The sequence below is a fragment of the Anarrhichthys ocellatus genome, unplaced genomic scaffold (genome assembly GCF_004355925.1).
Source record: "Anarrhichthys ocellatus isolate YVR2014 unplaced genomic scaffold, GSC_Weel_1.0 scaffold25, whole genome shotgun sequence".
Classification (NCBI taxonomy): Eukaryota; Metazoa; Chordata; class Actinopteri; order Perciformes; family Anarhichadidae; genus Anarrhichthys; species Anarrhichthys ocellatus.
The window spans coordinates 1,509,881-1,537,415 of NW_022280055.1; the positions used below are offsets into that span (position 1 = coordinate 1,509,881).

General features: G+C 39.6%; 1 protein-coding gene across 1 annotated transcript in view; it reads left to right on the forward strand.

Annotated features, from left to right (window-relative positions):
* The window catches only part of lama2 (laminin, alpha 2), a 147,484-nt gene that overhangs the window by 12,582 nt on the left and 107,367 nt on the right, over positions 1-27,535 (forward strand). Inside the window, exons 2-5 of the mRNA XM_031861416.1 lie at positions 14,532-14,702; positions 15,966-16,078; positions 24,867-24,918; positions 25,747-25,937. Coding sequence (XP_031717276.1) covers positions 14,532-14,702; positions 15,966-16,078; positions 24,867-24,918; positions 25,747-25,937 — 527 coding nt within the window. The remainder of the gene's footprint in view (positions 1-14,531; positions 14,703-15,965; positions 16,079-24,866; positions 24,919-25,746; positions 25,938-27,535) is intronic.

Sequence of the window (27,535 nt, forward strand, 5' to 3'; positions counted from 1 at the left end):
TCTCTCTCTCTCTCTCTCTCTCTCTCTGTCTCTCTTGCTCTCAAACCCATTGACAACGGACACTTGAAAAAAACTAAAAATACCAATACCAAAATTGGGTTCCACCCTAATCATAAGCCCGTGTTAAACACAGTCAGTCTGGAGATCACATCGAACAAACTTTTGAGGTTATTGTGGAACCGTGGTGGAGCTAATTTCCAGGTGGCCTACATAAAATTATTGGCAGGCTGGTGCATAACCAGCAGCTGAATGAAACAGGGCGACACTCTATAAGCATCCGGGGAAATGTAGAAAGGTATCAAATGACATGCAAGTAGGTCAATTAGGGGAAAGGGGATACAAAAATAAGATTACAGCACTTAATCACCGCTTAACTGCTGGAAATCCTTGACCAACAAAAGGGCTCCTTTAATCACTCTCCAAAGCTCATGCACACTCGATAACTAAAATATATATATATATATATATATATATATATATATACTGTGACATGTACTTAGGTACAGCCTGATGCATGATGTTAGATATGGACCGACTGCTTCTAGGGTCTGAGTTACAACCGTGACTAAAATGTGTCTGCTGTTGATGAATTACTTGCAAACCCATTTAACACAGTTACTTCCTCTCTCTGTGTTGGTGTGGGGTTTTTCGCTCTATTCTAATGTAATCTATTCTACCACATCTGTGCTTTATTGTAATGCTATTGGACACCTATCCAGTTCCCAGTTGACGTTTGCCTTCCATGATGGGAAAATGTTTCATGATGCGACGCAAAAACAAAAACTGATGACTTCTTTTTCCTAATGGAAAACCCAGGTGTGCTATGCTTTCTGATCTGATTTACATAGTGATCCAGAACGAGCAGAGCACCGGCCATGAGATTTATTCTCATGACCGTTTTCCCTCGTCCTTCTCTGCCGGTGTGTGTGTGTCTGTGTGTGTGTGTATTTGCTGAGGCAGCAGGTCTGTGTACTACTGGTCAGCTCACAGCCCTTGCTGGTGATGCATGGAGGAGTCAGAGCTCCAATAATGAGTGGAATCAGCCTTTAACATGGTAATGTGTCATTTAGGGCCTATCCATTTAGCTAACGACTCGCTTCCTTTTGAAACCTATTAGCAGTAATGGTAAATAGCAGCCCCCCTCTCAACTCACACTGATCTATTCGCTTTCTCCTCTCCTTGTTTTCTCCTCCGATATCTTTTAATCTTCTGCGTCTTCTCCTTCCTTCTCAAGTACCTCCCCACCTTCTCTTTTTCATTTCTCTCTGTTTTCTTATTTCCATCATCCCTCTTTAATCCTTCCCCTAACAATCTGTCATGATCAATTCATTATTTTCTTGATTAAACGTTGTCTAATAAATGTCTGAAATGAGCCAATAATACAGGTCTTGCTTTCTCTGACCAACAGTCCAAAGCCCAATGATATTCAGTCTACTATCATGTATTTAAAAAAGAAAAAATGATTTAATTATCTGAATTTTTTGATCGATTAATCGACTAATACTTGCAGCTTTATCGCCTCTGGTATTTTTGTTTCGCTCCTCTCTTTTACATGTCTTCCTCTCCTTTCAAAAAAAAAAAATCTCATCTCACTCCTTTGTTTATTCACATGCTATCCTCTATTTTTTCACTTTCTTCTCTGTTTTCTCTACCTTCATCCTTTCCTTTGCTCTCCTCCCCTCTCCTGCCCATAGGGGCTCATTCATAACATGTACCCATTACCTACCAGACTATTAGGTTTGCTAACAGTGAGATCCATTGGGTGAAAATCAATGTCTATCCAGGGAGCAGTTTGTCTGTAGCGCCACTGTAATGAATGCTATATACTCCAACACACACAGCTCTCTCGACCTCTTTACAAACGCATGCACACACACACACACGCGCACACACACACACACCCACACTGACTGAGCATTGGTGTAACGGATAGTGAACCCACACATTTGAACTTCAGTGAGATAAAAAAAAGTGAATGAGCATTGTAGTCAATGCAGTGCTGTGTTCACTCATCCACACTTTTGCCCTCTTTGCCAACTGCTTCTCCTTATCGCTGTCACATAGTTTTATCTCCTGTTTTTTCAATGTCCTTATCTTTCACGTGAACACACTCACTAAAACAGGCAAGAGTATCTCAATTTGTTTCCCAATGAAAAAAGCTGAATGCTATAAGATGATCCCTAATATCATCAAGCATAACATATTTTATAAAGCAGTGTAGACAGGCCCACACACACACGCACACGCACACACTGTAATGGATTCTATTTTGTCAAAGACACATTTCAGCACCGCTCAATCTAACCTGAACATTTTCCTCTTGCCAGAGCAGTTAGCGGTAGCCTCGGGGCAGCTAATAGGAGCCGTGTAGTCATCAGTGCTGGTCAAAAACGACGAGTCAGCAACCTGTAGATCAGCTCTGTCAAAATCCATAGCCATCATTTAATGCTGCGCGTGTGAGCACCCCCCCCCTAATTCCAGGTGAGCTCATCTCTATTTCAGCCATTTCATTCACAGTCTTATTCCCTTTCCTGTCCACGGTGCATGGGTATGATGTCAAGTGTGTGTGTTTTTTAAGATGGGTAAATATATGTTTTGTTAAATACAGTGTGTATGAACTGGTTGCAAGGTAGCCGCTGCTTTGTAAAGAAGCTCTTTCTATAGCTGCCCCCCCCCACCATAGACCCTTTTTTCCCTGCAGGCATTTTATTGCTGCATTGCAATACTTGCTGAAGGGCAGCCATCATTCATGTTATTAGTTCCACCTGTGCTTCTCTTGCATGCATTTAAAATGTCGAAATGGCGATTCAAAAGCAAACCAGATAACATTCAAACTTTCTGTATGATCCTTTGCCATCACTAGACTGTATTAGCTGACCGTGACCTCTGACCTCCCACGAGAGGGCAGTGCAGTTGGTAATCTGCTTATTGGGAATCGATATGGTTTCATCTGTTATAAGACAGTTATGTGTACCAAGCAGAGAGATGATTCCAGTTTCCCTTTCATGGGAGCATTGGTAACGGAATTGAAGTTTGGATTGAAAATAGAAAAACACCTTTTTGATTCATTTAACAAATAGAATGCAATTATTGATAAAGCAGTAACATATTAAGAGACGCTTTGACGTTTGAATGGTCAGTTGTGTCTTACAAATGGCATTGCACATTTTAATGTGTGGAAATCATACCTGTAAAAGTTGATTAAATATCTATTTCACAAATGTATAATACTCTGAGTCCCATTGGGTCACAGTCTTTCTCTCAGTAAATTCATGTACAAATCCTGTAAGCCAACCAGGTCTAAACACCTGCTTTGTGTTTTTCTTGGCCTGTAATGATGTTATCCATGTCGACTTTCGAATTGTTGGCTGTGACTTTCTGTCAACAGACTGTAAAACGGTTAGAACTAATCTTAAGATCTCAGCAGCACTGCCAACTACGTCTATGCTAAGTAACGAACAGCAAGAGTTATGGCAGCAAGTCCGGCTTCCATCTTCCCCTGTGATGGCTAGCTCTCTTCAGTACTGTGAAGAAGTCTTCCCCCAGGGAAAACAACCGACATTAATTCTGTGTGTGCGTGTACGGCGAATATTACTCACGATAACTGGCTGTTCCTTTTGTACATACTTTGTTGATTGGCCCCCATGGACCCGCCCACTCAACTCTTCGGCCAATAGTACATTGTTTCCTGTCTCTCATTCATAAATCAAGTGAATGGAGAGAAGTGGGGCGGAGAGGTGGAAGGCCCCGACACGAGGAACCATCAGGGAAATGAGAAGAGAATAGGAAAAGTAGGAGAATAAGAAAGGTGCACAGGCGGAGACGAGCCACATTAACGCTGTGGCCTGTGTGTCCTGTTTCAATCTCCTTGGTAACCGTTTCTTCCTGGAAGCTCATGCACGTCCATCTGGATTTCCAATTACCCACAATCCCTTGTGACCCTACCGGCCGAGATACAAATACAGAACAAACTCGAAGAAAGGAGGGCCTGCACACTCCCATTATACAAATACATTAACACATGTCTAAATTACATTTGCACAAACACACAAACCCTACACACGTAGCGTGGCCTCTAGTCACACTATCCACCAATGTATCCTCTCACATTTACATCAATTCCCAACACAATCAATGTACTTTTATATAAACGTAATGAGCTTTCTATTTGATATCAACGCATTCTACTGACAGCATCAACTCAAAAAGTTGTTTTATTGATAACTGTGTAAAACATTAGTGAAAGTAATCTCCAAATATCAATCTCAAAGTATGCTTAGAACTCTTAAAATGGCGCTAAAACATACTGGAATCACTTTACATTTAGTTATGAAACAAGTATTTCATTGCATCACTAAAAGGTGAAAAACAATCAAACTATTTTAAATACAGTCATAATTCATAAGGTCCCCCTGCATTCATTTAGGATAAATAAGAAACATAGCGACATTGAGCCTGTTCTTTCTTACATGGTAAGTTAAATCAGGCTTGATTGATAGCTATAATGGAAATTCATCACGATCAAGTCATTGTGAATGTCTTTTAATTTCATATTTAAAGATTTTAGAAGAAAATGACTTTATGTAGCCTGACGGTACATGGAGATTACAGTTTACTGCCATGGACTCTGTTAGATTACAGATTAAGTCAAATGTTCCCATCCCTAATAAGCATTTGTACAAATAAAAAGGGAATTTGCTTGTAAAAGTCTGACATGAACACGACTTTACATATTGAATATTTTCAAAGAGCAGTTAATCATGATTGTCAAACACAGTGAAATAGACACGTCGTGTTTTATGGATGTTTACAACCTCGAGCACGATCAATCATTTGTAATTGTCCGTTTTTTTCCTTTCATTACACGGTGATCAACATTTTGATTAAAAGCTTTGTGCATACATGCTAAACAACCTATGTTAAACTGAACTATTCATAATACATATACAATTGAGCCAAATATCATTTTATCCTTTTTTAACATGCGAGTCCCACATTTCCTTGGAGTTTGGAGAGAAAATACTCGCAACAGGCATGAGGCTCTTTTCGCCGACTCTCTCTTCTACCTACCCCATCTGGAAGTCCAATTTTTTCCCGTGCCAAAACTGTAAACTGTCTTCAAATCATGTTCATTAAAGTGAATTACCACTGCGTAGTTGTACAGTAATTCCTGTAAATGCCACTTTTCTGACCACTGCTGTGTAGAGTATTTGTAGGTGTTCTCACAAACAAAAGCTTCAACTTCTGTGAGGTCAAGTTGTTTCAGTTGTTTGGCTTTACTTGAACATAACATACAGTCTCTGAACCCTGACTTTATCTCCAGAGAACGTTTGACACATATATCAAGAGCAGTCAGCAGTGTGAGGAGGAACAAATTCGGGGCTAAAGATAAAGGGGAACATGATTTTCCCAAGAAAATCACTTTTATCCTTCTGTTCCTTCTATTCAGTTCAGTTCTATATTGTTTTGGGGTTGGGAGCAGAGTTGTAGCTTTGAGAAGATTAGATCCTCGACCAGTGATGAATCTCTCCGGGACCAGAGGTCAAGTTGCTCTCTCCTGTAAATCTACTGACTGGCATGTTTTCATTACCAACACCAACATATCCCCGAGACAGGGCATGTGAGTGTGTGTGTGTGTGTGTGTGTGTGTGTGTGTGCTGGCCTTGGCTGCGGGCTGTACCGTAAGCAGTAACCAAGGCTAGCACCGATGAGTTCCTACTTAAATCATACACAACCACACACGCTCACAACTGTGTCTCTGAGGTGCTTGTGGATGATTTAACAAAGTCCTCATCACTGCCTCATCAGGTATGGACTGCGTGTGTGTGTGTGTGTGTGTGTGTGTGAGTGTGTGCGAGAGAGCGCAGTTAGTCCATTGCATGATGGATTTACTGCTGGCTGGTCTGAGCTCAGCTAAATCACCTTTACCACTTATCCAGGAGTTATTGCGCACAAACATTTACCCTCTGTACTCTATGTGTGTGTGTGTGTGTGTGTGTGTGTCGGCTGGGACGTTAAACACTATCGTGAATGTTAGAGGTTAAAATTCCATTTCAATGCTTATTTTTTCACAAATAGGTAACTGAAATAAAACTGTTTGGATTTTAAACTGACCCTTCGCTAAACCCCTCCCTCGAACAGTGATGGTCCAGTCATAGCGTAGCAGCAGTAACTAGGCATGGCAGGCCTGTGCCAGATATGTGTGCATGGGGACCTATACAAGAGCAATACTCCATACGAATTTGGAGAATGAAGTCGTATTAGCTTGAAGTTCTGGTTTATGGTATCTCATCTTTCTATATTTGTAATCGCTGTCCTTCATTTTGTTTTGATTTATCTAATACAGATTTTGCAGTTTCACAATTGTTCCAGGGTTCTCATTTTCAAAATAACCAGTTGGAAATGTCATTATTTCAGCCAAGTTTCTAACCAACTCACAGAATTACAGTTAATCGGCAAGCTGTAGCTACATCTGTAAGATACGCCAGCAACAGTTGTTAAGCTGAAAATTGACATTGCTCATGTATCCCATTGTTTCAGAATGACTTTGAAGTTTTTATGGCAGTTCTGCCACTGTTATATTGGTTAACTAGCTAGAATTCAAAGCTTGACAGTAGGGGAGAGGGACTTTACAAACAGACAGTTGTCAAATGAAGGGTTTGATTGTGAAATACTATTTACTGGAGAATATAAAGGCAATATTATATTGCCAACGCACTCCCAAGTTTCTGCACTGTAGAAGAATATATGTTGTTTTTTAGCCTACATTATAGTCTGAAAATTTAATTTGAGTGCGGAGAGAACCAGCGGGCCTCTTGGGAGACAGTTTAGACTTAGACACTCCCCGTTCTGGAGCCCAGTGATCACCGTAGCCTCCAGCAGACGTGGCCAGGTCATTGCCGGTGTGTATGTGTGTATGAGTGCGTTTAAGTAGGAGATTAACTGTCTTTAACTTTGTGGTTTTCCTGTTTAGTCTGAGTTTATGACCGTCTGGAAGAGGACAGTATTTGCAAAGATCAACTCTGCACACACACACACACACACACACACACAGTAAACCCAACACATCTCTCCCTCTTCTTTTCTTTGATGAGTGTGTGGCCATCTGGAAAAGGAAAATATTTGGGTCTCTATTTTCCTGAAATTGCAATTATGAGCAGAAGCTTGATGCGCAAATGCACATGGGCATGATGAAGTACAATAAACATCACAGTCATATGAAAAATGTAATTGGTAGAATGGGAGTTCTTACATTGAAAGTACCAATTACAGTTGTGTTCATGACTTTAATGTAATGTACATTCTGATATGATAACAAACGACTTTGCTGTCCTCAGTATGGTTGGGGTGGTCTTCTTTGTGGGGCTGTATTGGGAGAGAAGGGAGATCTTGTCGTGTGGGTGTAAATCCATGAATTGAAATTTAATTGAAAGAGAGAGACGAGGAAAGTGAGATGGGTTGGTGTCCTGACTCTTCTGATCAGCCCACACTCTCTTTCCTTGTCTTTTACAAGCACTTCCTGCCTTTATTTTCTTTGTTTAATAAGCCATCCATTGCTGTCTTAAAAGGCAGGGTCTGCTTGCCTTTTCCTTTGGAGCTTCATTGCTGATAGGATCTCTCTCACACACACACACACACACACACACACACTCCTGGGGTAGGAAGTCTTTGCGAGAGCAGGATGTTGACTTAGTTTTTATTTCAGCTTTCCCTGAAAACCCCTGGAGGTTGACAGAAGAGCAGCCAATATATATATATGTTTACATAGTTATATAACTATTGGATGAATTGCCACAAACTTAAGTACAGACATTCATTGTTCCCAGAGGATGTACCCTACTGGCTCTGGTGATTCCCTAACTTTTAGTAGTACCACCCTGAGTTTAACATTTGTGGTTTTGAGGGAAACATTGCAACAACTATTGAATTGAATAACATGAAAATGTGTGCATACATTCATGTTTTCCTTCAGATAAATTGTAAGAACTACCCTTAATAATGAATCCCTTAATTTTCCACCGCCATCATAGCATAAACATTTTAATTTGTTATGACATTCCACCAAAATCAGCTGTACGTTGTGTTTAGTGCTAATTAGCATGCTAACTAACATAGTAAACATTATACCCGCTTTGTCATTGTGAACATGTTAGCATGCTGATGCTAGCATTTAGCTCAAAGCGCCACTGTTTTAGCTACAGCCTTACAGAGCTGCTTGCATGGCTGTTGACTCTTAATCTAGCCCAGAAATCATTTCTGTCATTTCAGCCGTGTATCTCTAAATAAATCTGGCTTTGGCTTTATTCACACTCTATTTTAGTGATTAAAAGTACACCTTTTCTATTTGTTAATTTATTTAAAAAAAAACATCATTATTTAGAGAAAGAGTTGACACAATGTTCCAGATGAGGTGCCGATAATAGAAGTGTATTTCTACTCATTAGCTCTCTGTGCAGTGTTATCTCTTTGTTATCGCTATATCTCAAGGTAATTATTATCCTCAGCCAGAAATGTATTTTTACTGTAGTTGAGTTGTGACTCAGGTTTCCATCAGTTATCAAATTAAGTTTTTGTCTTGAGAAAAACATTATTTAAAAAACAAATTGTAACAAGATAACAAATATATATATGAAGATAACAAGATAATATATGTGTATGTGGACAACAATGATCTGATGCCTGAAGGAGAATCCGTTAGCAAGCTCTGCGGTCCGAAGAAAATAATGTTGTTCTTTCATTATCATTAGAAATTGGATATTTCAGGATAACAACATAATTAATGCGTTGGGAGATGCGTCGAATTCTTCTGTCCTTGTTAAAGCGTTTGGATCCCATTACCTGGATTGTCTTGTTTTAAAAACTCAAAGGTAGAAGATAAATCATATTGCAGGTGTTGAGAGCACATCTGAGCTAACAAAGCAGATTAGTTTTCTTGGAGAGATCATCACAAAGCTGAGGACGAGTCCAGGACTGATTAGTGTTTGTATTGTTTCTTGGTCTGAATCAGGCTCTATCAAAAGTGATGTATTGGTCCGGGAATACATGAGTGTGAGAATTTGAGTGTGGGGTGTGCATGTGTATTGTACTTATTCATTGATGTATCTGCAGGGTAGATTAATCATCCAACACATTTGTGAATGTATATTTTTGCATGTTTTTGACAGGAGGGGGAATGCCAAATGTGTCTCACTATTTGGCATTTTCATTTTTTATGCGCACACACACTTCTTTCTGTATGTAGATATCGGCCGGTAAAGGCTCCGTGGGCGTGTGTTTTTGTTTAAATGCGCGTGTGTGTGAGTATACAGGATTATCGCAGTCTCATCCCTCATTCCCCTGCTGGCCCTGACCCTTTTAAACAACACTCTATCTTTCTCTGGGAATCCCTCCATCCATCTCCATCAATCTTTCTATCTTTTTTCTGCATCCATATCTCTCTCAGTCCCCCAACTACTCAGGATGGAGGGAGGGAGAGAGATGATCCTGTCTTTTTCAACCTTCTTCTTATTCCATCAAGCATACATCGAGCCTCAAAACTCAACAATAACACATCCATCACACACACACACACACACGCACAGCCGGACGAGCAGTGCAGAGTCATCGTGTAGCATGACAGAAAAAAGCAAATAAAGTTTTATTCTAATGTAATAAGAAGCCTTTATACAATAAAAGGAATTTGCTGTCTTCCACAATCTTGTGAAAATCCAGTCATGTCTGGACATTTTCTCCTTAAGTCTGGATTTAACTCCCATATTGATATCTCAGTGTCCTTCTTACCACATAGATAAGTAGCGTCCTCGAATAGATGCGTAACCTGCGATTTAAGAAGTGCAGAGTGTGCGACGTTCACTTTTTGGATACATAACCACGTTTGTTTGTTTTCTGCTCACTTGAACACGCAAAAATCCAAGCTAGGTTTGGCTGATGTTGACAAAAATCTGATTTTGCATTTTCTTCCCCTCACAGATCTTTGTATTGACATGTGTTAATTATACAGTTTAAATTCAGCGTGTCGATATATATCGGGTGCGACTGTTTTCAGAAGATATTTAGTGTTATACATTGTAATTAAATGTACAGCCCGCCTTCACCGGGGATGTTGCCTTGTAATCAGTGTTGGAGCGCTGGAACTTCTTTGGCAATGACATTGCCCGGCTTTCACCTGGTGTACTTATACATTTTGACAGTATTATAATTTAAAGTCTGTATGGCAGTAAATCCCCTGAGACCTCTGGTTAACAGAGCGTAGAGACAGAGAGGCCGACAGACAGACACACAGACAGACAGGTTACCATGGTTATCAGAGCAGAGACGAAAGAATGGAAGGTGATGAACCTGAGTAGATGTGTGTGTGTATGTGTGTGTGTGTGTGTGTGTGTGTGTGTTGCAGCCATAGAGCCGAAGGCAGACAGTCATTGTGTCCTTTGTCATTCAGTGAATCTGAAAACTGAACCCCGTCTTAAGCCAGCCCTCTCCATTTCTTTGTTGGTATCTCTCCTCATTGTTCAACATAAAAGGCAAGAGAGAAAAAAGTGTTATCGGTAGCCAAAGTCTCAGTCGTACACATGATCAGATTCTCCCAAGAAATAATTTAGATCTTTAGTAAAAGTTGCTCTGACAGCCAACACAGACGGTGAGGACCCATACAAATCTAAAAAGAAATGCTCGTGTCGTTCTTTGTTGCTGCTTCCTGCATTATTTAGTGAAAGCAGGGCTTAAACGCTTTCAAAAGATGTTTTCTATAATATGCAGAATGTATATAATAATGTTTCAAAATGTGTTTAGGAATATTATTAAATTTAGTTTAAAGGTGCGCAATACAAAATTGAGAACATTCATCCACGGCTCTCAACATGGCGATGGCTGAGCCAGTGGCTCGCAGCTAACAGTGCCAACAGAGCTAACAGTGCCAACAACACTAACAGTGCCAACAACACCAACAGTGCCAACAACTCTAACAATGGCAACAGTGTTTACCTGAGGGCTGAACCTGGAGGGCGGGTGCTACGCTTCCCTGACAGGATGGCGTTATCAGCTGTAACCGCCGTATGAGCGCAGTGCGGAGCAGTGGCTGTGAGCTGCGAGTGGGGCACACTCACACGCACACGCACACGCCACCGGCCAGGCTATGCAAACAAAGCAAGGAGAAGCTCGAATAACAACACACACAGAGGGAAAGTGACTTCATTCTCTGCTCAGGTAGACATTTCTTCACTATATCTTTACAAGACAACTTTTCTGCTTCACCAACAAGTTCTTAGCAAGGTGGAAAGAGGTGGAACTGGCACATACCAAAACATGTGGTGACTCTTGGAATGAAGTTCCCTTTTGAACCCCCTCGTGATCCTGTGAATCAGACACACAGAGCTGATGGGAAGCTTAAGGTAACATGACAGTATTAAAGATTGCACAGTCTCCCACACGTATTTGTATCTGGTTGGAGACTCTTCCAGGTTGTGGATCAAAACCCAGGAATACACAGGATGTTGGCTTGATTTTCTGGCAGAAGCATCCGGCAGTAGTTTAAAACGGTGTGGAGAAGGACCATGAAAAATATGTTCATCAAGGCAACGTGTTTGATCTTGTATTAACGCCTTAAATAAATATATAATATAATATATACATATTTTTATACTGAAGTCTGGCTACAGGATTTCCTGTCTTGGCCTGATGACATGGCAACATGTAGTTGGAAACATTTGCATCGGAGGATAGATCCAGTAAGCATTAGTGTAGATATGGGGCCTTTGAATGCTGATACTGTCTTTTAGAGCTTTTCCCTTTGCCCACTATCAGACTTAAAATTTGGACTTATCCAAAAAGTGAGGCTTAATAACTGAAAAGCTGTTGATACAACATGAACAGAACAGTTTTACCCAGAGTTCTTCTTTTTAAGACAGATGCATTGAGATTATTGTGATTTATGTGTGCCCCCATACTTTATGGTGGGTGACATATAATTGACATTATGATGGATGAATTGATGGGTGCAACTTGCATACAACAACATAAACTGCAACACTCCTCTTAATATCTTAATTTGACACGTGTGTTATTAACATTTACTTTTTGAGATCAGATCCATAACTTACTTTTGTCTACTGCTATTTAATATGCTCGAAGCAGATTTTTTGACAAACACAACCTGGATATCTAATATTTTTGTTCTTACAGTGAGAACTTTTCTGTTCTGAAAACACTGTTATGGAAATCTGGACTCCCGCAGAGGTTTTAGATTCTCAGATATTATTTCTGAGAGGTTTGGAAGGCATGCGTTTGACTGAGCTTGTATGTTGTGAGTCCTCGTGTGAGAATGTGTACACATGTGTGAGAGAGACTTTGGGTGTCTCAGATGTTCTTCACAGTTCATCAGTGTTGACATCTGGCCCAACAGCTGGACTCATCTGGACACACACACACACACACACACACCGTCCACACTTTCACAAGTGCTTCTCTGTATTTTTAATCTTCCCTTCCTGTCTGTCTGCTTTGTGTACAGTTGCTGTACATTTCTGCGTCTCTGTGTTTATGTTTGTGTATCAGTGTATACTATTGTTTAACTGTAAAAGCTTTTGACCTTAAAGCAGGACTGGGATGTGTGACGTGTCATTATACAGGACGTGCATGTATTTGTCTCTGTGTGTGTTTGCCAGACAGGAAATGTGAACCATGTGCACAGTATGTTGAGCATTCCAGTACTTTAAGTCCAACAAGTTTGTCATTCACTGAGACTAATGTGCTTTTGTTATGGGAACAAAAAAAGAGTCTGCTGGAAAAAAATACCCCCACTCGTGTGCAGTCTCATGGTACAGGAGCTACTTGAGTCACACATTTTGTAGCATGTGTAGGGATGCACCGATCCGACTTTTTCAGTCACAGTTCCGATTCCTGGGCTTTGGGTATCGGCCGATATCCAAGCCCTCTCCCGATACCAGTGTTTGATTAATACGCTCTATGTCTCTTTGTGTGGAAGTGACTGGGATCATTCTTTATGAGCAAGGCAGCATTTGGCCTTTCCAGTATACTGTACAATGTGTATAGTATATAAACACAGAGCTGAACTCAATAGATTGGCTCCAGCTATTTGAGTCAGAATCGGCCTGATATCCAATATCGGTATCCGTGCATATGATACATGACAAAATGATCTTTTTCTAAATTATTTTCATGCCTTCATGTATTATTAATATTGTGTATTACTATACCTGTGCATGTTATATTATTTCATTGTAACATAGATAGATACTTGTCTTCTATGATAGTAAACTGAACATCTTTGGGTTTTGGACTATTGCTTGGACAAAGCAAGCTTTTTTTAATTTCAACTTGGGCTTTGAGAAATTGTGATTGTTCACTGTTTTCTGACATTTCATTGTACCAATGATTCGTTAATTGAGAAAATAAGTAGCGAATAACAAGATAATTGTTAGCAACAATAGCAATTTCTGGCACTGCGGCAAATGTTGCCGGGATTACAGTACACATGTTATTTTTCTTAGGGTGGTAGGAGAAGAGGTGACTGCAGCACACTCCCCTCAGTTGTAATCATATGGCTCCAAGAGTTGAATATCATTTTCATGGACCACCCATAAGGGCACTGGGGAGGAAAACAAAGTAATCTTTGCAAATATTATTGATGGCTTCCAACAATATCTTGGAAAATAATAAAAAATCTGTGTACTTTGCAGTGTTTTCCATAATGTATGCTCTCTCCAAGTTTATATTCTGCTCCAGCAGTGAAAAATATCCGTGGACAGGAAATGAAAAAAAAAATAGCTTGAGCAACATAATGCAAATGAATAGTCCTCTGATGTAGTAGCAACACGCTGCCCAAAGTCTGCACAGTTGAAAGCTGGCCAAAACCTGTTGTGTGCTTCTTTTATCTAAAGATAAAGTGAATATGGTTCTCGCTGTCTATGAGGGGCAAAAGATGTCAAGTGCAGTAGACTGTACCCAAAATGAACACACGTGGATGGTATAAAACACCTGCCCTCCCCCTCATGTTCCACACTAATTACTCATAACCTCAGAACAGTGACAAGCGCTCACTGGCTCACTCGGAACAAGACGACACAGAGAAACTGACATCATTTTAATGATTTTAAATACAAAAACCTGTCTGCAAAGCACAGTGTGCTGGGTGTTCCTAATACTGCTTTTTAGCAATTTAACACATTTTTTGCTTTGAAGAAAGTCTGACCTGTTTTGAACTACTCTTAATGGACTTGGACCTGTGATTAGGGATGATCTGACTACACAAATAAGCAGAACTTTGCTGCAATATCTTTGTGTATTCACATGTCAAGCTTATATACTGTATACGTACATCTTTGTGATGTGCGATGGGTTTAATGGGATTGTACATTATGGTTGTTTGCGTTCAATCTCACAGCCATTTCCCAGAATATCTGACTTTTAATATTCCGCTCAATCTATATGTCTGCCAGACGTCAGTACGAATACAGGCAGCTGTTTTTTGTTTCAGCATCTGTTTCTGTATGTAATCGCCTCCGTCTTCTCTCCAGGACTGTTCCCGGCGGTGTTGAACCTGGCGTCCATGGCAGACATCTCCGCTAATGCAACCTGTGGTTCACAGGGTCCAGAGATGTTCTGTAAGCTGGTGGAACATGTACCAGGCCGGCCTATTAGAAACCCTCAGTGTCGAATCTGCAACCAAAAGAGTACACAACCACTTGGTAAGAACACACACAAGCTTTATGGGCAGGCTGATTACAATAATGAATCATGCAAGATTAGTTAATGAGTGCCAGAATGGCCAGGTGTTAACTAATCATTTTGTCTAAAAAGATAATTGACAAATGAACTCATCTCAACATGACAAGACGACAATACAAAATGAGCCTGCGATCATAATTCAAACAGCCAGCTAGACAGTCGGTTATTTAGTCAATCTATGATTCAGTTAACCTCGTACAACCAACCAATCAGTTTTTCAGTGAAGCAGTCCATCATTAACCAGCCAATGAGTCAGCTAATGAGTCCAGTTAGCTTTAGTCAACCAGGATGAGAGGAATAAAAGAAGGACGGGATGTAATGCTGCAAAAAGGGGATGAGGAAGGAGAGAAGGAAAAGCTTGGAAAGGTTGAGATGGAAAATGAAGAGATGAACTGAGACAAAACTGGTGATTTCAAAACACTGCCGTCTCCAATAATACTAAAACCCAAGACTTATTTATTTTGAATGATCAGCTGAATGACTGACTGACGAAGCTCTGGACACAAGAGACAGTTAGCCTAGCTTAGCATAATGGACGCAAGGTGAATTGGCTAGCTTGGTTCTGTCCGAGTGTAAAACATTCTGCCCTTCAGGACCGCCAAAGCAAAGAGAAATAGGACTAAAGAATAAGGGTAGAGGAAGAATGCTGTTTAAAAAAAGCAGAGGAATGTCTTTTATCAAAGGCTATGTAGCGCTCTCATGTTGCTATCAATAGTTGCCATGGTTTTTTAACAGAAATGTCACACATAAGTATCCCGGTGATTGGCAGCTGCAAGTCAACCTGAAACACCACGTCTTCACTTAAAATACGCTCTCACACACATGTAAACACCAAACACAATCCCATACACGCTGTATCCACAAACGTTCTGCACAGTGGCCTTTGCTAAGTGATGATATCTTCTCTTCTTGTTCCGTCAAAGCTATTGTGTGGAATAGTAACAGGGGCCAGGAGTAGATTTGTTTTGTTTTTTATTCAGAAGAGAAATATAATCATCTGAAATGGAAAGGAAATCTATTATTCTTTCTTCTTTGACAAGGTAGAAGAATGTCCTTTTGATATCTGGCCTTGAATGGTTAAAATGCTAGAATTTTATAAAAAAAAACAGTGGAGAGGAACATTTTCCCCTTAATGCTGGATTCAAGACTAAAATGATTTTTCTTCCTGTTTCTATCTTTCTCTATTTCTGTGTGTGTGTGTGTGTGTGTGTGTGTGTGTACAGAACAACACCCCATAGAATATGCCACAGATGGGACGAACCGTTGGTGGCAAAGTCCCTCTATCAAGAATGGAATGGAGTACCACTATGTGACTATCACTCTGGACTTAAAACAGGTAACAGAGACACACGTGACAAAACAAAAGAATCAAAACAGTAAAACCAAAATTCTTTCAAAAGCTTTTAAACGTTTTAAGGTTAAAAGGTGTAAATAAATACCAGCCTTATTATAGCTTCTGAGATATAATAAGAGGTGATGTCTCTTTTTTCTTAAAATTATAAATGTAATTCCTTTTTGAGTTACAAACAATTGAACTAAGTGTTGACAAAATATGTTTGGGCCATCAAATGCACACAACATTGGTCCCAATACTGCCTTTCTTTTTAAATACCCAAACTCATCAAAAACACCTCATTTGACATGCATCAATCGATGCTCCTATGGTGCACTATATTTGAGGAAAAGGCAATATTTTTGTATTTTAGATACCCCTTGTCTTTCAAATCATTGACATGATATGAAAGATAGATAGAATCGCTCTGTTGGAGTTGTTGGGACAACAAAAACACTCAGTCCACTCACACTGGTACAGTGGTGTTACTGCGCAAAGCTTGCCTTACGTCATGAACAATCTTTGGCTGAGTACAGAAACATTCAAAAGTTGTAACAGCTTGTCGTTTTAACCAATGAATGCAACAGCAGTATTCTTATTATGATTACTTTTATTCCTTTTAGCTCTCTCCAAACAGGCACATAAAACAACAGCTTTGGTCGCTGAGTCCTCATTTGACGCTAAAAACTTGAAACAAGCTTCATTCTTGTTTCAGGAGCGTGAAATGCTTGCAGCATCAAAGCAGTTTGACCCTTTAGATCTGCTGTCCAAGTAGATTTTTACGGACTGTCCTCAATCTTCATAACAATTATCTGTAAATTCTTACCGTATTAAGTGTTTATTTTTTTCCAAAATCCTCCTATTTGCTTCTATATGTTAATCCTAACACTTCCTGCCACCATGTTGCTTCTCTGTCAAGATGTTGCTCCCATAACCACAGTCCTCTTAGATTACATAAACACACCAGCCTGCATGTTGTCAATCCAATTGTAATTAGAGCAATTAGTTAATCATTTAAACAATGTTTCATTGTTCTGTCATCCAAAGAATTAAGCTACCGACTATTATTTCAGCAGTGCTGAAATTGGTTGAACTAACCTGGCTATCAATCATTTTATAAGCATGCGTGTCACTCTTTAAATAATTGGTTTTCATTTTTGATTTGGAAGGCTTGGCAGGAATATCGGTGATTGAGGGGCTGTGTACTGGCATGGGATGATTTAGGATATCTAGTTTAGTTTAGAAGTGCGATTAAACAGATTACAGCGCCAGAGAATAATTATATGGATGTCTTGAGAATAAAACTAATGAGGGTGAGAGACTTTAGTTCACGAGAAGCCCTCGGTTCATTAAGACAAGCCTTTGAAAAATTGCTTTTACAGTTAAAACAGATTCATTTTGGAATAAAAAGTCCAATATTCCAAACAAAAATGCCATAATTAAAACAAAAGCCTGAGGTAACACACATTAGCAGGAACTCAATAACTACTTTGACACCTCATGTAAATGCATATCGCTCAAGCAGAATGTGCCATTCACAATTTTGTCAATAAAAGTACAATTTTGTGATCTCAAGCTCACACTTCTGTTTGAACATTATGAGAATAAATCAGGTTTTTTCTCAACCGACTACAAAATAGCATCATCTTCAAACTCTCACATCCTAAAAGAATTAAAATGGCACAACATTTGAAAAATTGAAGTATGCCTCATAATGAAACAACTGTGAGACTATCAACATCTCTTTCTTTAATCTGTTTCTTTGTCAGTGTAAGTTTAAACAAAACAAGACCAGAAATTACAATATAAAAACAAAGCTTTGAATCCTGTCTTTGGGATTTAAATACTAATGGAACAACTGACTATTGGAATATTTCTGGTCAGCCTCCTATTATTCATATTGCGTTGAATTAAATTCAGAGGCAGAGAGAGAGAGAGAGAGAGAAGAGAGAGAGAGAGAGAGAGAGAAAGAGAGAGAGAGAGAGAGAGAGAGAGAGAGAGAACAGAACAATAGAAGATGCAAAAGAAGCAAAACTGAGGTGAGCTTTATATATTTTTTTGCCAACCATCACATACGTAGAATATAATTATATCTCTGGACAGGAAGTAGAGCAACGCCATCTTGACATGTAAATGACTTCAGGCCCATCAATCACACCTTTCACCACTGTGGTGTGGCTGCAGAATATATATACGGTACACTCCTAAATGGACTCACAAACACGCACACACACACACGTTTCACACCTGTCACCAGAGGGAAATGGCCGATGAATGCATCTGCCTGGTTACGCACCCACACTCTCTCACTCACTCGCTTCTGACCTTCATATTAGTGTGTGGAGCAGGAGGCTGACATGTACGCACACCTCCACACACACACTATTCTTGCTCTTATCCACAGTCAAATTTGCATATGTGCAGAAAAAGGAATGGAAAAAAATTATTATAAAGCTCACAGCTGGATGCGGAGTCTGAAAAAAAAATCCTGCTCTTGTTCCATTTGTCATGAGCAGGTTCTTTAAAAGCTTTTTAATACCAGCGTGCTTTTTCCCCAATGAGCACCTACTGAGCCATCTCAGCTCTAACAGTCCTCTTGTATGATGGCCATGTTTGACGTGCTCTCAGCAATGTGTGAAAAGTGAAAACGCTGTCCATCTTACTCTACGGTAGAAATGGATAAAGTTTTCATTTGGCTGAGCGCTCCTTATTTATTATCATTTGGGCCGTACCCAATCAGAATTGTTTTCTTTGTATCGATTTGGCTGTTCAATACGAAGATTGGACTATTAGTTCCTTTTTGTCTCTCTGCGGCGGTACGCTGCGGCCGGCTCTTGGTCGGCTTGGAAAGGCCCTGGGGTCGATGTTTCCAGGGGCCCGTGGACTTCATGCTCCCTGCGTCCTCTGTGTGCGTGGAGGGAAGGTTCCTCTGCACCCGGCGTGGCCGTCAACCTGGCGTACTAATCGACTTTGGCATCCCCAATTGTCATATTTGCTGTTTCCCCCCATGAAAAATAGATGGTTTACTGTTACAACTCATTCAGTATACCAGATATATTAAGTGATGGAGGTTTATCTGGATGTTGCACCATAGCACAACGTGAACACACAGGGCCAGACATTTTTTTTTTCATTTTTCAGGCAAATAATGAAAAAATTGTTCCGACAAATTCTAGATATATTCTCAAATGTCTGTTTCCTTTCATCAAGTAACTCTCTGTATATTACTTCAATCAATTTTGTATTGATCAAAGTAACAGTAGATCGACCTCACGCCTGAATTGCAGTGATCGACCGTAGCCATTAATGTCTGTGTGTTTGTGTGAACACGTGCATACTTCAGTGGGTGTTTTGTGTGTGTGTACACACACACACACACACACACACACACATGTGTGAGTCTCGATCAGTCCAACGGAAAGCTTTTTACCCTCCAGTGCGCTGAATTTCCCCTGCGACCTCAGTCATCTCACTCAGAAAATAACGGTGGGCTTGCGTGTTTGTTTTTGTGTGTGTGTGTGTGTGTTTGTGTGTGTGTGTGTGTGTTATCGCCTGTGACATCACCACCCTCATTTCCGCTGTTGTTATTGTTGAGCCTCTCTGGATGGAAAGACTAAATAATGAGAAAGAGTGGGAGCTGAGGGTCCATGTGTGCTAGTGTGTGTGTGTGTGTGTGTGCGCGTGTGTGTTAGAGAGAGCGAGAGAGAGACAGACAATTGAAGTCTGTCTATGTTCTTTATTATTTTTAGATTAATTCTTCAATTGTAATTTTGCATCTGCCTTGACAATTAAAAGTGTTCTGCAGAGACGTTCTGCAGGTTATTTTTAAGGTTTCATTTACAGGTTTAAACAGGTGTACATTTTTTTTTCTAATTATTGTGTTGTTATACTTTCAGTTATTCCATATCAAACAAAAGTTTCCCAGCTGTGCGTTACCAACGTTTGAAGCATTGAGTTGCCTTGTAATGTATGTTTGCATGTAAATTAGTAAATTACTCATTAATCTATTGACACTACTTCACCATGAGGGGTTAAACTTGCCTCGTCGTGGCGACAATCTGTTGTCAGCTTCAGAGGTTAAATTGCAGTTATTATGGAAATGCAGCAGCCAGTTTTATTGATGGACAGTTTGTCCGTCGTGGTCAAATCATGCGCCGGCTCTGCTCTCTGGGGGCGGGAGGAGAACCTGGCAGAGTGATTGGGGACCTGAAAGAGGCTGTCAGTCAAAGTGCTGTCGTTACCAACCGCTCTTAAATACCGCAACATGCGAGTGGTGCAACGCTTCCTCAAGCCCACGGATTTCAGTTTTTGGGGTCACGGTTCGGTTTGTTTTGCACATTCAGGAGAAAAAAATAAATAACAAATGTAAAGATTACATATTTATATATTATATGAAGCCTTAACACTACACACTACACTATCTTATACACAAAATACATGTTTGCTGCTATATTAATGCTCATAATGTGGTATATTGCACCATTCCTTCCAGATGGAACTGGGACACTTTCTAAACACATGACGACACGGGGCATTGAGAAAATGACGATACTGACCTTATAATTAGCAGCTCTTTAAAGAGACCACGAGAATAAATATAGAGGGAAAAGTAATTGGAGTTCACAGTTCAGGGAAATTCTGCTTCTCGATAGTTTCCTCCATTGTTTTTGTTCGATTGACTGACTTCCTGTAACTGCTTTGTCACAATTAGCCTCACCCATTTCAACATTAACTACATTACAGTCAGTTTTACGCGCCTCAAAATGACGCAAACATCATTAAAAATCCTATTTTCAGGTACACGGTTGGACATGAACAAACAGACCGATAAACCGGCCTATGACAGTACTATACTATTAATTTACATTTATTAGAATATCCAGATCACTGAATATTGCAGCTTTAAACCTCCACTCTCATCACATTCCAATTCACCGCAGTCTAGAGTCATTGTCCTGCTCAAGGACACCTTAATAAGGCAGACGCTTGAGCCTGGAGTCCCCCGGTTCTCAAAATCAGTCGTTATGAGGATTCAGTGAACCTTTACCTATCATAGTTATAGCTTTATAGCATATTTTTATGCTTGGATGAAAATGGCGTATACATCTTACATGAGACATTTTGTGTGCTAAACATTTCCCATTGTAAACCATAGGAAACACATCTTAAACTTGGATAAAGTCTTCCTTTACTTTGTACTTTAAAATAATAATTAGGAACATGAGACATATATGGACAGAGCTTTTAGCGCCAGAAAAAATATCTTTATTCATAACAGAGAGAAGGTAAATGAAACATCTGCTGTACCCAATGAAACTTTGTTGGTCTGTGTTTGACAGTAGCTCGGGCCAAAGCAAGAATGTGGGAGAGATTGCAGCATCTGGTGATTTGTGCGGACTAAAGCCTATTTAAAAAGCTTAAGGCTAAATTACGACCAAGTCTGTGAGCGAGCGTGTTTGTGTGTGCATTTGTTCTACTTGTGTGTGTAACTGTGTTTTTTGGCAGTTCAGACAGAGAGGCGGACTTAAAGAGAATAGGTCTCGATTGGCTGTTTCACACCAGGACATTTCTCAGATTTATCCAGAGGCTGTTGTCTAGATATGCTGCACTCCACTGTCTCTTTTAGAAAATGTGAAAAACACAATCATTTGTCTGTTTTTTAACTGCAATTTGGTTAAAAATTGAACTTTATTCTAATGTGTTTCCTGCAGATCTGTCATTCAAAAATACTGCAGCATCTCCTTAAGTTGTTTTTAGTGGCAGCTCAGCAGAGCGATCTTTCGACGAGATGACTGTGTGGCTCCAGTGAATATCTCCTGCTTGGTTGCCTGCGCTGAGCGTGGCAGTCGGGGAGGCTGGATGATTCGCACTATTTAAAACTGGGCCACAGGCAACTTTATTAGTCCAGTGAGATGTTAACACATTTTCTCTTGAAGTGACAGTCAATTTTAACGAGACTGCAAACCGGGTCTGTTGCTCTGACGGCATATCCACCTGTGTGTCAGTATGTTTGTTTAGGTCTAAATCCCATCTCCCCATCTCATTCTGATCTTTTTCCACTTTGTTTCTGATCTGTCTTTTAGTGTTTTTTGTGTGCAAACTCTGCTCTAATTAGCTGCAGTACTAACTGGAATTGGGCTTTGATGCCAGTTTATCTGGCCAGATAAATTTGAACATGTTGCCATGTAAACACCAGCTGTTCAGTAAAACCACTGTCACTGTGTTTCCAAATCACGCTCAGACAAAATGGGATTCTTCACAGTCCATTTGATTGTGGGCAACCCAGCCATACTGGACACGGGGCTTAAATGGACTGATTGAGCATTAAAATAAACATTTTAAGTGCACATTTGGCTGCTACGCTCCAATATATGCATAAAGTCATTCCCTGGCATATCATAGACTATTTCCTGTTAAATGTGTAAGATTACTCACATAAAATGCTTGAGAACTCTTTGGAAATTAATATTCATTTGTTTGGTTTGGAGTATTCAATTCACTGGTGAGATGTAAAAATAGAGGACGCTTGTCATATCTGGAGATAAACACAGTTTTGTTGCCTTTATAGACTTGTGAATAATTTGCGCAACTCCTCTGCAATAACAACACGTCTATAATGTGCAAAATAGAACTTATCAAATTAGTCAGTGATATATTTTGGAATCATGTAATTATTTATCAGTGCAACAGTCTTTAAAAGACTTCAGTTGGACTTTACAGGGTTTAAGCAGATGAGCTTTGTGCTCTCCTTTTAGACTAAACCACTCAAAAGAGAGAATTTTTTCGTCTATGTTTATATTTATAGCCAAACACATTTTTTTATTTTACTCTCTATTGGCATAAAGTAGTTATGTCAGCATTGTGTCACAGGCTAATAATATTCCTTATTCTACAATACCATTTCTAACAACAAGCTGTCTGTGATTTGTAAGCTATAGTTCGTAAGATAAGTTTATTGAGATTGTGTCTTCGTGGTCCTGCGAGCTCAACTGTCAATAAAAGACGTGTGACTCAGCCACTTCGAGGCTTGAAGGCTAAAGGAGAAATTCTGATACAGGCTATTACCAAAAATTGTAAATTGATTATGAAATAAAGAATATGAATATTTAATACGAAATCACATTGGCATCATTTTTGACATTTATTTAGTGAGGTATGCCTTCTTTCACCAGTGAGATAACATCTCATGTGCTTCATTCTAACCTGCATTAGCAAGGTCTCAAATGTAACCTGATGAAACTTGCAGACACCTTGCGAGTTTGAGTTTATAGTTTAAGCTCAAATTTCCCAAACCAGCAGAAAAAAATTAAAGATGAGTAAAAAAAACTCTGTTTGAAAAGTGAATCTTGCCAATTAAATGATATACCAAAGGCTGATAACATGTCAGGATGTGGACTCATCATAAACTTACCAGACATTAAATGTCACAGATGCAAGATAAACATTCATTAACGAGCCCTGTGAGTTCTTGCAGGACAGTTATTGGTGTGTTCATTTGGTGACGCTGTGTCACACTTTAGAGGCAAAAGATATCTCCCGTCTGATCCCAAATCTGATCAAAACATAGAATGTGACACTGCAGACCTACACACAAACACACACACACACACACACACACACACACACACACACACACACACAGGTACATTGCATTAGTTAGCTGTGTTCATCTATGTTTAGCTACTGGAGCTGCCGAGCTGTCTCAAAGCTGTCACCATATTACAAGATACTGCTGAGAGCTCTTTTACACTCACACACACACACACACGCAAACACACACACACACACACACATATAAAGACACACCATCTGACCTCGGTGGGAATACAAGTAACATTGGCTCTTTGTAGGGGGTTTGAATGACTGCTATAAGGTTACCCTGAAATACACTTTCTCTCTCTCACACACACACACACACACACACACACACACACACAGTAGCTTTCTCCCTATTCTAATTGCTGCAATGTGACACTTGCTTCCCACATCACGAGAAGAAAAAGGGATATGCTCCGAGAGAAAGGATGGGGTGAAAGACAGGGTGGTGGAGAGAGACAGGGAGTCAGCATTTGACCTACATCCAATGTTTGTCTGTCTGTCTGTCTGTCTAGGTGGTGATCAAACTGAAGGGAAAGTCGGTCTAAACACAGATATTTGGATTTTAATTGACAATCAGTTTTCATTTTGAATATTAATAAGCTGCACATTAAAAAACCTCAATGCCCTCTACTGTATGTACAGCCTATGTACACTGCCATCAGAAAATCCCATAATGTAACATAACAAAAGCTCTCTGATACAATCCCACAATGAAATGTGCTGCAGTTGTGCGGCATTCCATCTGTCAGCGATGAACCAAAATGGTTGGTTGGTGTCCAAAATCTCAAGTAACTGCTCACTATAGAAAAAAACAACAGCGTCCTTTATATATACAGTGGAGAGTGAGAAAACAAGGGAGTGATTTCAGACAACAGCTATAATATCTGTGTGAATATCTGTGTTTGTAAAGGGAGTTCAAACCATGCTAATTCCTTTAAACGGTCCAATTATTTGTTTTGCTGAAAGTTGTCAAAAAGGAAACGTACTGATGTGAACTCGATTTTGTGTCAGCAGTCCAATAAAACTTAGGTGACAGCTTGAACAATTGTTAGGTCTGCCATGATGATGGGTATAAATTGAGCATTGAAATGAAAAAAACAAAGTGTGATCATTGAAAGTTTTTTCCCGCTTGTAACTGTGTACTACATGTAGACGTGCTTTTCATTCATTCTATCCTCTCTGTGTTTTCCAGGTTTTCCAGATCGCCTATATGATCCTGAAGGCAGCCAACTCACCTCGCCCAGGTCAGCATTCTGCTTCATAGTCTGTATTTAAGCAGCGCACACTGCTTCAGGTGTTAACATAACAACAACTATGTGATTAAAATGCCAGCTAGAGACTTATTTTCAGTATCTGTCTTATGAATAGTTCAATACAGATATTAAAGCCTTTTGATTACATGATCCTCCCACAAATAGTAATTTGACAGCTTTAGATTATATCCAATAAATTGCATTTTTACTTTAAAATCTTGAATGGTCATTATGTGCCGATTTTTCTTTAAATGTTAAACCCCAGCATCCAATACATCAAGATCCTGAGAACTTAGTGTCTGTAAATGCTACTGTGCTTTGCTCTTCTTCATTCACTTCATTTATAACGTGTTATCGTGTTACAAAGACAACGTAAAACAAGATGTTTTTTAATGTCAAAAACATATAAAAGATATAAGAATACAATCTTAACTTTTAAATTAAAATGCATAAAGATGGTCAGATTTTATCAGTCAGCTAATGTTAATTTTTAAATACAAAAGAAGACAACTGGCAAACCCTGATAGTTGCATATAGTTTGTATTCTGTTTAGTGCTGTGTAATTTTCCTATTTAGTTTTTCCATCAACTGGACTGTCCTCACTTCACATTTAATCAATCTAGGTGTAATATCACAGTTTTAGTTTAAGCTTGAGAAATTCAATGGAATTGAATGTTCTGTCAATTTTCTATGTATTTTAAGTAGGGTGACCCAAGCAGAATCTTGGATGCCCATCATCATTTCTTATTGATCTTTTCTCCACATCACACGTTTTAAGCTTTTCATCATTATATTCCTCACTAATATTTTTGTCCGCAGGTAATTGGGTCTTGGAGCGTTCGATAGATGGTGTGACCTTTGATCCCTGGCAGTACTACGCAATCACAGACACAGAGTGCCTGACAAGGTTCGACATTAATCCACGGACTGGACCTCCATCCTACACCAGAGATGACGAAGTTATCTGCACATCTTTTTATTCAAAGATTCACCCTCTGGAGAATGGAGAGGTAACACGTGTAGCTGTAGACGTTGTTGCACTGCCACTGTGATCGTTGGTAGAGTTGGGTTTGGTTTTGGGTTGATTTGGATGGTGTCAGTGGGTTAGGGTTATCTCAGGTTAGGATGGAGTGCGTTTGGTTAGGTTGGAAGATTCTGATTGGGTGTGTAGAGTACAATGATTTGCATTATGCTAGGTCTAGGTTTTGGGTTGAGCTGGGTTGATCCAGGATGAATTGGGTTAAACTGGGTCAGGTTGAATCTAGCAGCAGTCCTGCATTCAAAATGTTTCTTAAGTAAAAGTCCAGCAAAATAGACTTAAAGTATCAAAAGTAAAAGTGCTCATCATGCAGAATGGCTCCTTTCAAAGCATCATAGAATATTATGCTATTCTGTTTTTATCACTAATGAATGCTTTTATTAGCATTCAAATGTTGCCATTGATTACAGCGGAGTCAATTTAACATTTCCTTGTATACTACTGGGTAGATTATTAACAGCCTATAGTACTGCATCATATCATATCAGCAAGTCATGTGTTTTTTAATGTACAAAGTAATTAGTAGTTATAAGTAACAAATACATGTAGTGGAATAAAAAGTACAATATTTACCTCTGAAATGTATTTCAGTAGACGATTAAAGTAGCATAAATTGGAAATACTCAAATAAAGTACAAGTATGACAAAATTGTACTTAAGGGCAGTACTTGAACAGATGTAATTACATTCCAGCACAGGAACAGAGTTTAGGTGACGGCGTTGGGTTAATTGCTGGGTTGGCTTGGCTTGCTAAAACAACATGGCTGCAAATGCAATATTGGCTGTATTTTTTCCTTTTTTACAGCATTTTGTAACAGGCAAGTACACAAAACAGATAAGCAGTAAGAAAAGGCAAACACATCCAAAAAGGGAGCAGGTAGGAGTGCAGAAAAATAAATCCAAAGCAGGAAGGCAGGGCAAAGGCTGGAACGTTATGGCCAGGAGGTGAATAAGGTGATGTGAGAAAGAGAGTGATGTTGTGGATCGGTGTACATACTAAGTGACTGATTAGAAGGAATGAGGGCTACAGTGGGTGTGCAGGCCGGGGATGGTGAGGTTGCAGGGAATGTCATTAAGGGCTGAGGGCAGCGGCTCTGGAAGGGAGAAACAGAGTTGTGAACGAGAGGAGATGTTGCTACGGTCTTAGTAGACGGACATGAATAATAAGCAGAATATGAACTAAGAAGAAGCGCAACCCATTACACTACATCAAACTGTATACAATCAACACAAATATCATATATAATGAAAAAGAAAGTAGAATGTTTATATTAGCTCTCATTAAAAAAATATAGAAATGCTACATGTCAGTTTTCAAGTTAATAAGTAGATCACAGCTTCTTTATTATACTATTAATATAGTTTAAATCACCGTTGGAAGACACGCACACCGACACGCACATGTTCACACCACCGTTTACTGCTATGTTGCTTTGATCAGCTATGTTTGTGATTGCATCCAGTAAGAACAGAGGGGCAAGCCTGCTATTACTGACATTAATGAAGAGGAAGAGGACTGTGGAACACACACACACATGCAGTAAAAACAAACTAATCACGCATCTACAT